This window comes from Chelonia mydas, chromosome 16 (genome assembly GCF_015237465.2).
Source record: "Chelonia mydas isolate rCheMyd1 chromosome 16, rCheMyd1.pri.v2, whole genome shotgun sequence".
NCBI lineage: Eukaryota > Metazoa > Chordata > Testudines > Cheloniidae > Chelonia > Chelonia mydas.
Genome location: NC_057857.1, coordinates 16,742,826 through 16,759,119, shown reverse-complemented (window position 1 = coordinate 16,759,119; position 16,294 = coordinate 16,742,826). Strand labels below are relative to the sequence as shown.

The 16,294-nt window shown below is 48.5% G+C and overlaps 1 protein-coding gene across 1 annotated transcript in view; it reads left to right on the top strand.

The window, feature by feature from the left end:
• Positions 1-13,706, top strand: part of SARDH (sarcosine dehydrogenase) — a 110,681-nt gene extending 96,975 nt beyond the window's left edge. Inside the window, exons 21-22 of the mRNA XM_037879945.2 lie at positions 7,379-11,296; positions 12,177-13,706. Coding sequence (XP_037735873.1) covers positions 7,379-7,504 — 126 coding nt within the window. The 3' untranslated portion in view covers positions 7,505-11,296; positions 12,177-13,706. The remainder of the gene's footprint in view (positions 1-7,378; positions 11,297-12,176) is intronic.
• The last annotated feature ends 2,588 nt before the right edge of the window (positions 13,707-16,294 follow it).

Sequence of the window (16,294 nt, the reverse complement as noted above, 5' to 3'; positions counted from 1 at the left end):
TCGGTCCCTAGTCTGTAGCAGTGCATTGGATTCTTCCATCCTAAGTGCAGGACCCTGCACTTATCCTTATTGAACCTCATCAGATTTCTTTTGGCCCAATCCTCCAATTTGTCTAGGTCCTTCTGTATCCTATCCCTCCCCTCCAGCGTATCTACCACTCCTCCCAGTTTAGTATCATCCGCAAATTTGCTGAGAGTGCAATCCACACCATCCTCCAGATCATTTATGAAGATATTGAACAAAACCGGCCCCAGGACCGACCCCTGGGGCACTCCACTTGACACCGGCTGCCAACTAGACATGGAGCCATTGATCACTACCCGTTGAGCCCGACAATCTAGCCAGCTTTCTACCCACCTTATAGTGCATTCATCCAGCCCATACTTCCTTAACTTGCTGACAAGAATACTGTGGGAGACCGTGTCAAAAGCTTTGCTAAAGTCAAGAAACAATACATCCACTGCTTTCCCTTCATCCACAGAACCAGTAATCTCATCATAAAAGGCGATTAGATTAGTCAGGCATGACCTTCCCTTGGTGAATCCATGCTGACTGTTCCTGATCACGATTCTGTGACTCTAGGAATTAGTTGCAAAGTCACCAAGTTGTCTCATTAGAAAATAAATCCCCTCCCAAAAATCTAAATGCATCCTTCTGACCATTTCAAAACAAAACATTTCAATATTTTGATTTGAAATCACTTTTCTTTTCAATGTTTACTTCAGTTTTATTTTTAAAACATGTTTAAAGTTAAAAAAAAAAGGAAGAAAGAAAGAAAGAAAGAAAGAAACAATGTTTCGTTTCAGGGTGAATAAAATGTTTCATTTGACCCAAAACTAATTTTTTCCAACCTTTTTGGTTCACTGAAAATTACAAAAAATGTCCATGGCAGGTTGAATTGAAATGATTTTAGATTTTTTGGAAGGGTCAGTGATCCAAAATATCTGTTATTGGCACTGCTCTAGTTCTCAGTGTCTGGGGAGAGATGGGTCTTCAGGGGGCGCATGAATAGAGAGAGAGTAGTAACCTAGCTCAAGAAACATGTTTTGGGTGTATGGAGCAGCTTGGAAGGAGGAGTCCTGGAGACTCGGACAAACGGTGTGTTGAGGTTGACAGTGCTGGAAGAGTGCAGGATGCAGGGAGGGGAAGCAGAAAGACACAACGACAGACAAACAGGGAGGGGCAGAATTATGCAGGGAGAATTCACATCCATGTGTGGAGAATGCTGTGTTTCATTCTCTGAGTCAGAAGATTTGCAGGGGGAGAGAGCGTAACATTGATTTTATTTAAAACCTCACACACACACTAATCTTTAAAGAGAGAGCGCAAACACTAATCTGGGGACTGAAGGATTGCAAGGTCCCCTCCCGTCTTTTCACAAAGTTCTTATCTTATATAACCAGAGCGAAGAGATTCCAAAGAGTGAGAGATTGCAGCAGTTTAGCAACGAACAGCTTTCTCTCTAGTGACTCCCATGCTGTTCTTTTGCACAGCTCCGTCTCCAGACTCACTCACAGGTGCAAGCTAGAACATTAACTGCAACAATGTATTCGCTCTAATTTGATCCTAGGAACTTGTGTCTAATAGGAACACATCAGGCACTTAATCTGAATAGCCTCATGGGGGAGGGGGACTCTAATTAACCCATGTGCTATAGACAGAGAGATAATTACACTTATATGAGGGCATTTTGGGGTGGGAGAACTAAAGATAAAATCCCCAGGAACCAACTTAACCTCATACACAGAGCAGGCAAAAAAAAAGCTCATAAATTGCTGGTTGGTTTCAGATCACCTTGATTTTTCATCCTGTGGCAACGACAGTGCTGGGCTCCTGAGCCATGCGATTTTATGGTCCAGTTAGTTGCTTTCCTATTCCCAAAACAATATCTTTCCCCTGCCTATTGTTTCTCATCAAGGAGTATCCTTCCTTCCTTCCCTCCTGAGCCTAGAAGAGGGCAGCCTGGTGCAGTGAACAGACTCCTGTTGCTGATGACAGGGAGCTTTCCAGACCCATCCATTCACTCTCCCGGCATCTCATAATGTGACAGGCACCTGGAGCAGATGGAGCCTTGACATCAAAAGGGTTAGGGGAAAAGAATTCTGACACTCTGCTTCATGCCTGATGGTTGAGCCCCACGGGCTGATGACTCTGTGTGTGTTTGTGTGTGTGTGTGTGTGTGTGAGAGAGAGAGAGAGAGAGCAAATAATGTGGGATCATATCTCTACGGAAAAATCACAGCTCCCTTCTCTCAGTGTGCTCTGCCCTTTGCAATCATTGTGTTCCCTGTGAATTAGAGGGGGATCCTGATGAGGCATTGCCTTTTGCTGGGTTGCCACTAGCAGAGGAGAAAGTAGAGGGGGAAAAAACTTAGGAACATGGTCCCAGGTACCTGTTAGAAGCCCAGAGTTAAAATACATTCCTCGAGTCTTTGCATTCCACCTATTCTGTGGAAAGGAAGTTTCTTTTACACAGGAACTCAGCGTTCTCCAGCCAAATCCCCTGTAGCAGAGGTGGAATTTTAAAGGCCCTGGGCTGTAGCTTTACAATGAATACAGTGTAGATGGGGCAACCAGAGGGAATGGCTTAGTGGTGGGAGATGTGTAGAGTTAATACACATTGCTGCTGTTCAGGTCTGCTCCTTCCTCCCACCCAGACACTGATGACCTTGACAGAGAGGCAGCATTAAAAGGAGTGTGAATGCTTCCAACAGAGAGAGGGACCAGAAGTGGTGAATCAGAGATTAGAAAGCTGCCCCAGAAGGCGTTTGTTTGCTTTTTATCTCATTATATTGGAGTCTGCAATATTGGTGTGAAACCATATTGCACAATTCTGGGCAGACAGGCAGAGCAACCGTAGTGGAGAATGGGGAAAAGTGCCGCATTGGGTATTCCAGCCAGGCACTTAGGGACAGAGCTGACTGTGGAAGACATATGGAACAAACACATCTGCTTGAGTTGTGTTTAAGGAAGCCAAACTAAGCCTCGGTTGAGATAAAGGATTCCCAAAGACTTGCACTTTTCAAGAAGGGGCCCGTTAGTGAAATGAAAATTATTCTAAAAAATATCAAGCTGCTCTCCGTTACATTCCAGCACCCTGTTGAAGTCAGGTTCAAGCTAGAATGTGAGTTGCAACAATGCGTCATCACTTGCCAGTGTTATCAAAGGCAGGAGAGCTATGTTGGTGAGAACAGAATTTGACTCCACTTTTTTTCTCGTTAGTATCTATGTAAGGAAAGGCTTATACAGCCCCTGCTATTGTAGTTCACACCTCACACCTTTAATGCAGTTATCCTCACATCACCCTGTCAGGCATGGCAGTGCTATTATCCCCATTTTACAGATGGGAACCTGAGACACAAAGAGGCTAGTAAACTTGCCTATGGTCATACAGCAATTCTCTGGTGGAGAAGGGAATTGAACCCATGTCTCCTGAGTCATAGCAAACAATCTGCCCACTGGACCATTCTACTTTTCAGCCTGTTATAATGAAAATGTAGTAATAGGCCTCCAACCCGTTCTCCTTGCTTCCAGGCATCATGACATGATGACACTTTGATGCCACACGGTGATATTTCAACACATCATATTATGACAAGCTCTCACAATGCCTAAATATGTCTGGTCAAACAAACTCACTTAGCAGCAGCTGTTGGTACAGCGGGGAAGGAGCCTGAGAAATAGGCTCTGGTGACTATACAAGAATTTTTGCAAAAACTCATCAGTTCGTCTGGTGCTAATTTTCACCATTGCTGCTGGCAATGGGGGACTTTTCACCCTAGGCAGAAGTTGCAAATTATTACAGCACCAACAATAAACATCGTAGGAAAATATCAGTTTTCCGAGGCCAAAGTCGATAAAGCTTGTGCTAAACTCTCAAGTGGGTGTGAGTTAAGCCTCAGGTTTGAAGCTGGTAAGAGTCTCAGGAGCTGCTTATTTCTCGTAGAAGTGATGTATCGCTGCCTCTTTGTCAGGTCTTGAGACTGTGCAGGCTTCCTGGAGAGCTGCCTTGGGCAAGTTTCAGAGTGGTAGCCGTGTTAGTCTGTATCAGCAAAAATAACGAGGAGTCCTTGTAGCACCTTAGAGACTAACAAATTTATTTGGACATAAGCTTTCGTGGGTTAGAACCCACTTCACCAGATGCAAGGAGTGAAAATACAGGAGCAGGTATAAATACATGAAAGGATGGGGGGTTGCTTTACCAAGTGTGAGGTCAGTGTAACGAGATAAATCAATTAACAGCAGGATACCAAGGGAGGAAAAATAACTTTTGAAGTGGTAAGAGAGTGGCTCATTACAGACAGTTGACAAGAAGATGTGAGTAACAGTAGGGAGAAATTAGTCTTTGGGCAAGTTGTTTTCCCTTTAACAGACAGTTCTCCTCCCAGTGCAGGGAAAAGTGAGTGGAAGAGAAAGCAGAGTACATCTGCATGCCAGAGCTCGGAGCCACTTTGCCCAGTGCTGTTGAGTGAACCCCTCAAGCGCCTTGGGAAATGCACGTGCAGCCAGAACCTAAGCTAGCCACGGTTCGGATCCAGACGGCATTCAGCCACCGGGATTCTGATAAATGATTCCACTTTGGCCCATCTCTACAATAAATGCTCTGTTCACTGAGCTTGGCTTCCTTTTCTTCCTCTTTCATTCGGTTTTCTCCTGCCTGTAACTTCTCACTCCTCTTCTCTTCCCACCATCACCATGAGCCTTCTCATTCCTCCCTGAAACTAAAGTAGGGATCTTTAGTGAAGCCCACGAGGCGGCCGGGGTGTATGTGAGGAGAGGACTGGCCCCTCCTGTGCATAAAGACCTGGAGAGACAAACAAGCATTGAGCTAGAACCCACCAGGCAGCCCGGTTGCTCCGCTCTCCCCATTCAACCACACACCATAAAGAATTGTTTCATTTGGCAGCACCAGCAAAGTCATTTTCAAAAAGACTCCTGCCCCCTCTTCTCCTCGAGGGCCTTTTCAGGTGACATTAACCCCCAATTAAAGCGATCAGGCCTGGCAATCAGCAAGGCACTTCATACAGGTGGTCTCTCTTTACAGGCCCCCAACCTTGTCAGCTTCCATTGTGCGGCAAGCGCTGACTTCAGTCGGCGGCACCAGCTCGAAGGCCTCCTGCAGAAAGGCATAGTTCACTGAGCAGATGTTAACGTATAGCCTTTATCCCTCTGCTCAGTAGGATAACTCCTGCCTGATTTCCATGGTAATTGCCACTGCAGGAGGAAGCGGGGAGTTTTGCATGTGCGCGCTGTGCAGCGTGATACGTTGATGGATGCCAGCGCAGATCAGCTGCCCTAAAGCAGGACGGCAGGAGACCTTTCAGCTGGATTCTTTCCATGCTGCAGCTCCAGGACCAGCGAGGTGTGGCTGTGCGTTCTATGCTGGGTCCAAGTTTCTTCCTCCTGGAGGCACTGCAGACTTGATAGCATGCGAGCTCTCCCCATCTCCCCAGCCCCAGCCATCACACCCATTGTCAGTGTGCCCTCTAGAGACTGGCATCTGCAGGAGAGAAAAAATAACTCCTGGCCCTGCCATGCCAATGTCCTCCCCAGATCACCGGGCAAACCTAAGACCCCTCCAGCACTGCCCCAGCCAATCAAGAGCTGGAAATGTATACTGGAACCTCTCTTTTCTTGGTCATTGTCGCTAGGACTCCATTAGCCCCATCCTGCCCTGGCCACTCGTTCAGCCTACTAGTGATGCTGTTAAACCTGCAGGCATTGCATAGTGCTAACTGTTCCAGTTTACAAGGCAGTGTTGCTGGCTCTTGTGCGCACCTGTGATTTGCAGGGTGTACTGGAATAAATCCATAGCCCCTTAGAATTTTCACGATGGCTACAATGCTGCACACCATGGATGCAAGGGAGGATACAATCCATATCTTCTGGCTCCAGACGGGCAAGCTGTTCCACTCTCCATTAGCTTGTAGCAGTATAGGGCATATGACACAAATTGGAGCAGGTCTGATTCCATCCAGTGGAGGGCAGCGGTGTACACACACAAGCCAGTATCTTCCAGCTTTATTTACAGCTATATGTCTGTATGTAATAATTGTAATTTGCAGCTCCATAGCACCTTTTCCTCCAAAGATCTCAAAGTGCTTTGTGAATGCCTCCCTGCCAGGGAGTATTGTTCCCTTCGTCTTACAGATGAGTAAACTGGGGCACAGCGAGGGGAAATGGCCAGCTCATAGCGGCACAATGAGCCTGCAGCAACGCTAGGAATGGAACCCAGTGAGTGGCTGGCTGTGTCTCTGTGTCCTTCCTTGTGTCGGAAGCTCTTCACCTGAGAATCAAGGCTCCCCCTGCACCCTCGTGTGACAGCCCCACCACTGCGGATGGGGTTGCAGAGGCAGAGGAGGTGAACAGCAGGGCAAGGCCGCAGCCCAGGCACTACAGCTGTAACTCTGGAACACTGGAGTGTTCTCTGAGCTAGCAGGACTAAGCGCCCCTAGGTGAAGTAATGTGCACTGCGGGGTCTGTTGCCCTTTGGTTGGCTAGTGCACACCACCGCCAGGGATTTTCAAACCCAACAGGAAATGCTTCCGAACAGATACAACAAACATAACACAAGTGTCTCGTTACATCAGCCAGTGCCGGGCCAGGCAAGTGGCCCTCGTCCACACCAGGATCTCCAGTGCGGGGGTTATGCATGTTCTCTCCTCGTGTTCAATGCAATCCAGCCAGGTGGGGAGCAGCTGGGGAACCTGCTTTTCTAATAGGTTTGTCTCCAGGAGGTTATACCCATAATATGCTCTGTGGTTACCCAGCTGCTCTGGAGTGGAACTCAATTTGACTTTCATTGTTTTGCCTGGTTGTAAATTCAATTTGCTTTAGATTCTGTGGGGAAAAAAGACCTGGTGCTTTTAAAATCTACATTCCTTCCCATTTGGAGCTCTCTGGGAAGGAATGCGAGCAGCACCAGACCTGGCAAAAGAAATCACTCCTCTAGTCCTGTGTCCGTAGCCTAGGCACTTCCAGCTTCTTCCACACTATGCCTTGAGAGGAATGTCCGTTCCCCATGGCTCCCTGACCCTTCTGCTGTAACTGCTAGGCAGACAACCAGCAGTTCTGGCATGGAGACCTGGGTTGAGATCACCAACTCTTACCACCTAACAGGTGAGAGACAATAATGGCTTCTGGACATTATCAATCCAGACTGGAGTTGAACCAGCAACTTAGAAGCAAAAGGTGGCACAGCCCAATCCTCTTAGCACTCCTGGTCTTCCACACAGGAGTTGATAGCAAGCCTCCAAACACACTATCGCAGCACAGCAATGTTCTGGGGCATGACCGTGAAACGCTGCCTCGCTTGTTTAAGTGGGAGAGAAATGTGGGGGAGCCCATATATCAGTGTCTCTGTCCTGTCCCCACTGCAGGTCTCCCTGGAGTTTGTGAAGAGTGGTGAATACATGCTGGAGAGGATGGGAGCTACCTATCCTGCCACAGCCCATACCAAGTCACCATTCGATCCAGAGAACAAGAGAGTGAAGGGGATCTATTGAGAGAGAGTGAGCACTCGGGACGGTGGTTGGAGAGTGAACCACGCACCTGTGCTGGTGACAGGCTGAGGGAGAGAGGTGGATATTAACAGCTGACTGTCCAGACTCGTGAAGGTAAAACCTCCCTGCTACAGTGATGACTTGGCATCTTCCAAAGTTCCAAAATCCATCTTCACTATAGGACCACACCATGGTGTCTGCTCAGACCCTGAAGAATACTGCGCAGTTCTCTCTGGCTCTGTCCTGGGGACTCAGCTCTTTTCATTGTATTGGAAACAATAAAGCTCATGGGGTGCTGAAAAACATGGTATTGGGGACTCGACTAACTATTTGCAGATCTCCTCTACTGGGACACGTATGGCATACCTAGGCCACATACGCTACCCACGGAAATAAATGGTTTTGTTGGAGAGGAGAAGATTTTGCTCTCCTTCCTTACCCTTTTATCAATAGCATCTCCCCAACCCTCGATGCACCTCACAGCCCCCAGGGCTCTTGTAAGCATTTACCCTTTGATGATAGTTAGGGATGGACATACGTGATCTACCGTCTCCGAAACTACGAAGGCAAGAAGATATCATATATATAAAAATGTCGAGGGAAAGCACGCACTGAAAGTAACAAAGGCAGAAGGCTGGCTTGGAAGCTTGGACTCTCCCACGCTGCCCTAAGTGAATTGCCAGCAAGTCACAGATGTGCCTCACATAGACAGGTGGAAATATGCTGGGGAAAGATGAGCTGACAGCTCGGAATCTGTGTTACATTTATCCAAGGTGCGCTCTCGTGCATCTAGCAGGGATTTGGGTATATCTTCTCTCGTTGCTTTGAAAAGGTTTTCGCAGATAAGCAATGGCAAATCTGCTGAAAGAGAGCAAGAGAACGGTGTAGAGTTCACTTCTTCAGTGTTGCATGTTGTAGCCCTTTGTAAAGCTGTGAGCTTTGATGTGTTGCTTGCTGTGGATTTTCACTGGACCACGAGGCTGCTCTGTTTATACCCACAGGGCCATATGGTATCACCCTTTTCTGGTTCTAGATGTGCTCTGAATGTCCACGCGGCACCAGAGAAGTTATCAGAGCGTTTTGCAGCATGCATACATTTAGGGAATCCTTGCAGGACCTTGTATTGATTGCATTAGAAAACTTGTTTCAAGGGGATCTGTTGGTCTAGCCCCCCTCCTCCCACCCCTAATCACTCTAGTGTCTTCAGGTCCTGAAATCAGCACAGCACTTAACCACCGGCTCAACTTGGAGCACATGCTTCACTCCCATTAGTGTCATTCAGGGGTTAAGCATGTGGTTAGGTGTCTGCTGAGTGGGGGGCCTGAGCAAACACTCCCCATTCCTTCAACTGTTGATGGCAGACAGTAAAAATAACGTCCTCCCTTGTCCTTGTGAGGAGGCCCAGTCCTCCCGCTTGGTGTGCACCTGAATCTCTTCTGTCTCCAGCAGAGACGTGGGGCCATTACCAGGGTGTTGGCTACTAAGGAATGCTGCTGCTCTTGTCCCAGCAGAGGGCAGAATCCTGTTAGAGGAGCCTTCTCCAGCCAGAGGACCGTGGGGGACCGTCCTTCATCGGCAGGTTCTGGTGATCATCCACCATGTAGCCTGGCTTAGCAATGCCGGGGGAACCAAAAAAGATCCGTATTTCATCTTTGAAGGGGGTGGACTCTGGAAATGGAGAGGCATTTGCTAATCTGGAGAAACAGTTACAAACTGCCAGCTTGAGCCAGAACCCCAACTGTAAAATAAAGAAAGCCACATGCCAGGAGGGTGGCTCACAGAGCTCTTCAGAAGAGAGTTCACTCACAAAACTGTCCATACCAATGGCTTCTCTGAGGCCATAGCAGGATACGCAGGGCACAAAGCCCACTGGAGTCACTAGGAAGACTCCCATTGATTTCAGTGGGCTTTGCGTCAGGCCTTCAATTCTTAACTGGACGCAGGCTGGGGGATAGCTTGTTTTTGGCAAATACCTATGCAGGGATGGTTTAAGTCTGGGACCCATTTTACAAACATAATCTTTATCAGTCTCTCTGCTGAAGCATTCTAGGAGATCACTTTGAAGTCTCCGTTTGTTTCCCCCAATGAGTAGCCAATATGGTCAGTCATCCGGCATCTAACCCGCGAGATGACAGACAACAGCAGGAGCAGCCTCCAGGAACGCAGTGCTTATTTTGGAGCGACCTGGTACAATTTTCGTTGCAGACGCACAGCCAGTGGATTGTTTATTGTTCAGGGGAAAGGTTGGATGAGTCCAGCCCTCTCTCCCTAACAGCTTCACTCATTTACAAAGCAACTTCATATGAGCTTAATCCCCGTTTAGCTTTGTATGCATTTCACTTGGGATAAATAATGCGCCTTTCAGACGCCTGCCACATTCACACAGCAAGATCTGTGCTATGGCAGAACCCATAAAACATACACCATCACTTCGTGCTACTCTTGATCTGTGAACGAGACCATCCCAGAATAAGGTGCCGATCAGCTCTGAGCTTGGCCAGAGACAGGCTATTGATGGTGTTCTGCATGCCCTTTGCACAGACTCAGATACTGTCCAAACAATGAACGTTTTGCTCTGAGTCCCAGCTCAGAGTAGCACGTTTCTGATCCACTTGTGAAGACCTTAGATTTAACCCCCATTTTTTGAAACATAGAGGCTGGGGTTTGGAGCGTATGGGCAACAGGCAGCAAACTATTACATTTTGGTGGGAGCGGAGTACCTAGCTGCACCCTTGGTCTCCTTTGAAAGTCCCACCCCGCCTTTACAAATGGTCCCTTTCCTCTTTATGATCCAAACTGTGGTCTCCTGGGGGTGGCTGTGGTCTTGTGGCTTGGGTACAATGAGCTGTGTGACCCTGGGCAAGTCACATCCTTTCTCTTTGACTCCCTGTCCTCCCTCAATGGGAATACGGATATCGACTGGCCATTGTAAAGTGCTTTGAGATCCTCAGATGTAACGTGCGCTAGAACTGCCAGGCATTGACCTCTAGTGACTCGCCATCTCATCATGAACCCATTTCTGCTCCCGCAGAAGCCAGTGGGATTTTTGCCAGGTGCCCGCCTAGCCCATTCTTCCTGCACTCATAGCATCCAGGCTGGGAGTGGCTTCACTTATGCACTCCCCCACTTTGTCCTGGTCAAAGTTGCAGTTTGCACCTGCTTTGCAAAGGAGGAACATATGGCTTTAAAAAAGGCGGGGGGAGGGCCTATGATGTGGTGTCCGCCTCACACAGGGTTGAAAGGGATTAAGGTGGTGAGGCAGGCCAATTACGTTCACCAGGTGCACCTGGAGGAGGAGCCAGGGAGTAGGCCACTGATTAGAAGTAGGCTCAGCTGGGCAAGAACAGGCAGGAGCCAGTATAAAGCCCAGGGCAGTGAGCAGCAAGGGGGCTGCAGTTACCCCCTGAGTGGAGAGAATTGGAGGCTGGCAAACCCAGAGAGGGGGCAAGTCAGATATGTAGAAGAAACCCAGGGGAACAGCAGCAAGGGCTGGAACTGTACACAGGTCTTGGCTGCTTGTTATAGGGTCCCTGGGCTGTAACCCAGTGTGAAGGGTGGGCCCAGGTTCTCCTACCAGCAAGTGGGAAGGCTGTTGTAGATGCCAGCCACACAGCAGGTCTGGAAGGACTTTGAATTCCCGGGAAGGGGCGGGCCAAGCCACAAAGAGGAGACCGCGGTCCCTGGGGCGAGAGAGGCCGCAGTGTTTGATGGCATGGTGAAAGACACCGCCGGAGAGGGATCTCAGCGCCTGGCGGAGCTAATTCCCAGGATGGCCAGCAGGAGATGCCGCTAGCGGTGAGTGGACCCCATGACAGGGTCTGATCAAAGTGTTTGACTTAGTGCTTGTACCTTCCTGTCCTTGTGCATCTTGAAACCAATGCATGGCTGGCCTTAAAACTGGTGTGATTCCAGTCTGCCAGCAGGCCATGAAGTCAGCCCAGCCACTCCTGTTGCTGGAGAGGGCCAGGGGCTCAGTGGTGGCTTGCGAGGGCATTAGCCTGACCTGTGTGTCGCAGAGCATGCATGGGGAATGGGCTCTCCCCCGACCCCCAAATGAGTGGCAATTGTCATGGTAGCTGCTGCAGCTGTCTAACGGGGGGAACCTTTTGTAAAACCCTGACCCAGGGGGCCAGGAGCTAAAGCTCCATCTCTTCCTGGCACTGTTGTGTGGAGCTTTCTGGAAGACCAGAGAGCTGTATGGCCTCCCAGCACCTCACATCCTCCCAGGATGCAGCTCGCTGAAGTGAATCCAGACTTCTAGAGAGAGAGGGGAGAAAATACTCACGTCTTGAACTTGGGCTTCTCAGAAACCCTCAGCCTCCCTCCAGGGAGGAGATGTTCTCTGGGAGTGGGAAGAGGGAGAAGCTGCCTTCTCCCCTGGCGGTGACTCACAACCTTAATTAAGGTAGCTAAACAGCAGCTTGAGGGGAGGTGCTTTTGGCACCACCTCCCTGTTCCCCCTCATCAGAGCTCAGTCAAGCCAAGAGAGGCCTAGGAGCTGAATGAGTTAGCTGGTGTCAGCATGATCAGAAATACCCTCTCTTTGCCTAGCGGCAGCCAGCTCATACCACCACAGCCATAGAAGGTTTTTCCCCAGGGTAATGACCTAACTAGGGGGGGGGGGGGAGGGCTCTTCCCCATTCATTAAACTCATTACTGTAGTTTATATTAATAGGTTTTAAGGCCAGAAGGAACTGTTACATTATCTCGTCGGCCCTCCTGTAAAGACGGGCAAAGGCTGAGACAGGGCAATACTCCTGCAGCTGGGAGGAGGCCAGGGACCACGCAATGCACCCCTCAAAGCTACTGCATCCAGCTGGACCCCAGGAGAAAATGGCGCTGCCCAGCTTTGGGCAGATGCAACGGGTTGCTGACAACACCAATCCCTCGGCTGTCTTCTGCTTTCTGAACAGAGAATTCAGGTTGAAAATGTTATTTCCTCTGCAGCGTGTCTAAGCCTTTAATTTACCAGCAAACCTTCTGCAGAGACCAGGATCTGGGCTCGCACACTTAGGGTGATTACAAGGGTAATTGCTGCCCTGCCCAAATTTTGAAAGCCGAGCTATTGCTTGGGGTGAGTTTTATTATTCACACGGCGATAGGCTGACATCTATTCTCCAGCAACTGATAGATCAAGACAACGTTCCAGAGCCACTCTCCTGTGGACAGATGACAGGCAGGTGCATTTCAAGTCAGAAGAACATTTATAAATAAATCAGTAGTTTAGGGTGACTGGAGGAGGGGGAGAGAAACTGGCAAAGAAAGAAGAAAGCAAAGCAAAGCCAAGCCAGTTGTCTCTGTACTGTGCTCCCTAATGCCCTGTTTGATTTCACGGTGGCTGCTTGGCACCTCTCATCTGTGTTCCAACCCGGCTTACAAATGGAAAGGAGCTTGCTGCTTGGGCTTTAAACCCACATGGACATGAGCCCCCATCACTGAACGGTTATAACATTTGGCATGATTAGATGCTGTGCTTCGGGGGTCACCCGGAGCTGGGCTAGCTTAGCGCTGCAGGTCGCAGTTCAGTTTCAGTGCAGAACAACTGGGGAGAGGTTTGTATAGCTTCTGTCCGTTATGTGCTTGAGGGCAGTAGCCACGTGCTGTCACTAGCATGAAAATCTCGGCTGGGCGTGGCAGGGAAGCGACCCTTTCATGAAGCCGTCTTTGTTTCTACACTCTCAGGCCGAGCTCCTTTAGTTCATGTATTTCCAGTCTTTCAATCAACCAGATACTTGAGAGAGAGACTATCTGGATAAAAATCCTGTAGTTCACATACACAAAATCCTTAACAATACCTGCGTTTATTAAAAGTTAGGTTTAAATATCTAGTTATTTTTTCACCTTTTTGCTGTGTGTGTGTAGTCCTGGAAGGAAAGGATGACTCTGGGGTTAAGGCATTGGCTTGGAGTTTAGGAGAGCTGGGTTCAGATTCTAGTTCTGCTACAGACTTCCTGTCTGTCCTTGGGGAAATCACATAATCTCTCTCTGCCACAGTTCCCATCTGTAAAATAGGAATAATCCTTCTGGGCTGTTAAATCATAAACTCTTGAGGGCAGGGATTGCATCTCACTGTTTGTCTAGCACCTGCCACAATGAGGCCCTGATCTCCGCTGGGGTTTATAGGTACAATGTAATAATAGCCATGCTTCTTGCACATGAACTACTTTAGTGAAAATAAACTGGTTAGTTTCACTTTTTCTTTACAGTCAGTTTCACAAGTTCTCATGCACCTAGATCAAGGCTGCTGGGTTTGAGTTTACACCTCCACAGGGAAATGTGAAAATCCCCCAATCCCTTGTTTTTATTGGACATTTAAATATATAACAATATTTTTGACAATATATTCTGTCAAGATTAGCTTTTTGCGAACTCCAATCCCCTCCCCCCTTGTTTCTAAACAAACCCTAAATAATGGGCAGACTTCATGATCACAATGTTTCCTACTGGCTTTAAAATCTATGAAAATTACTTGAGCGTGTCTTTAAAATTAAGCTGTAGATGTAAGAAAGACAGAAGATGCATGTTCCTGTCCATGCTGTGCTTAAACACCATGCCAGGGATTAACTGTGCTGGCTAGAGATAATGTAGCTTTATCTTCCGAAAGAAACCACCTGCTTTAGAATTTTGAAAAATGGTTTGCGTTCTCCATGCAAAACCAGTTGAAGCAGATCAGATTCTTCAGTACAAAATGAGACACTTGCGGCTTTTGAAATAGTACAATCAGGCAGGGCTGTTTTTGCAAAAACCTAGCCAGCCAGTTCTGAAACGCTCTGCAAGGTGGGGAGCCTTCACAGCAAGGAGATTTAGTTGGAGCAAACCTGATTACCAAAGGGATAGAGTGAAGCTAGTTTTTTTTTTTGCAAGTTAAACCCGTGTGGAGCTTTTTAGAGTTGGGCGGGGAACTGGATTTTCCGTTTAGTGGGAAATGCCACAATTTCAGAATGTTTTTTCCATTCTGAAACAGAATGGGAAAACAAACAAACAACAAAGGAAATTGAAATTTCCTGCACAGTGGAATTCTGGGGGGAAAACTGTTTTGGGTCGATGAAAAGGTTTCTATAAAATCGAAATATTTCTTTCCGATTTTGACAACTTACTTTATAATATAACACTTAAAAAATGAAACAGAATGTTTCAAAATGTTCCATTCCAAAAAGCTTGACCGTATCAAAATGCTGCCTTTTGTTTTATTACGTGAAATTTCACCTACAGTGACATGTTTCAGCAAAAAGTTTTGATTTTGGCGAAACGGCGTTTTCTGATGGACATTTTCCAAAGAAATATTTTTCCAACCAGCCCTACAAATGTCTAGTATGGAGACATCCTCTGCATAGTCCTGTACAGAGATGTATCATCCATCCCTCAGTTCATTCAAATATCACCCTTTCCCTAAATGCATGTGCTTTTTTGCAGCATTCCGTGAAATCAGTGTCCCCCTGCATAGAGGAAGATCATGCTAGGGATTCTTGCTTCGTTCTCTGTATTGCCTTGTTCCTTTTTAATGGAAAATCCATGTCGAGTTTTTCTACTAAAACTGAGTCTGTAGTGCAACACCTGCTCCAAGTGCCACCCCTAACCTTTGGGAGGCGAGAGGCTCTGATCTAGACTCTGGCGGTTGTGCACTCCACACTCTCTCTGGAGTTCAGCTGGGTTTTTGGAGAGGGCTGGTGGCTTGCATCCCAGAATGATGAAGAGGTGGGAGGCTCTTTGGTAGGAGGCAGGGTGGCAGAGTTCCTTGGGGGAATAATTAGTCGAATGCTGCTGGGGTTCTGATGTAGCATTAATGAGTGGTTACGGCTTCCCCGCTGTTACAGTTGAAGGGAGCCTGCTCTGTCCCGGCCCTGTGGCTGGCGGAGAGCTCCCCACCTCCCCTTCTGTAAAGATGATATAAGCTGAGGAGGCCCCAGCCCAGATTCCTCCAGGCTCTGGGGCACCACCTCCACCACCCGTCGAAACCCTGCATGAGTAGGCCCAACTCCACTAGCCAGTATGGAAAGGGGAGGCTTGGCCAAGGTCCTGCCCTCCCTCGCCTGCTTTGGTCGGGCTATCGCAATGCCTGTGGCCCTGCAAATGGGTTCTCAAAGGCGATGGAAGGCGCCTTGTGCCATCTCTCCAGCGCCTGGGCATGGGGGTAAAAGGAGGGTGAAGCCGGTGGGGGAGTTCTCACCTCATCAGACAAGGAGGTGGGATGCTGTCGGGGGTGCTGCTTGCCCGGCGGGAGGAAGGGGAGCTGTGGGGGGCCAGACAGGAAGAGGAGATCTGCTTTATTTTAGACCCTGCTTGCACTGGGCCTGCCACAATCCAGCTTCAAACTGTCATAGTGATCACAGGTTACGTGGCAGCACCTCCTGATGTGGGGAGGAAAAGGTCCGTGTTCAGCTCCCATGCTTCTTTTTCAGCTCATTTTTCCTCATCATGGACCTACATGACGGCGCTAGGCCTGACACCCTCCCCAGCCCCTGGCAGCAGGAGCTGCCTTCCAGCTGGCGGACATCGTGCACACTGCCATCTCCTGCCCTGCAAACCCGCGGTTGGTTATCCAGCTCCCAGCCGGCTCCTGTTCTCCCCTAGCCAGGCGCTCCCATGCAGACGCTGGCATGGCAGCGCGAGGCCACTTGTATGACCCAGACGAAATGCAACGCAAGGATTTTCTCTCTACTCTTCCCCCGCCTGTGATTAGCTTCAGGGCCATTGGTGCACCCGCAGACCCAGGACTTCACACACAGGACCTGAAGAGACAGATTTGCCTTGGCAGTTCCGACCGTTTATTCTCTTTGTCGTCCTCGATCAGGT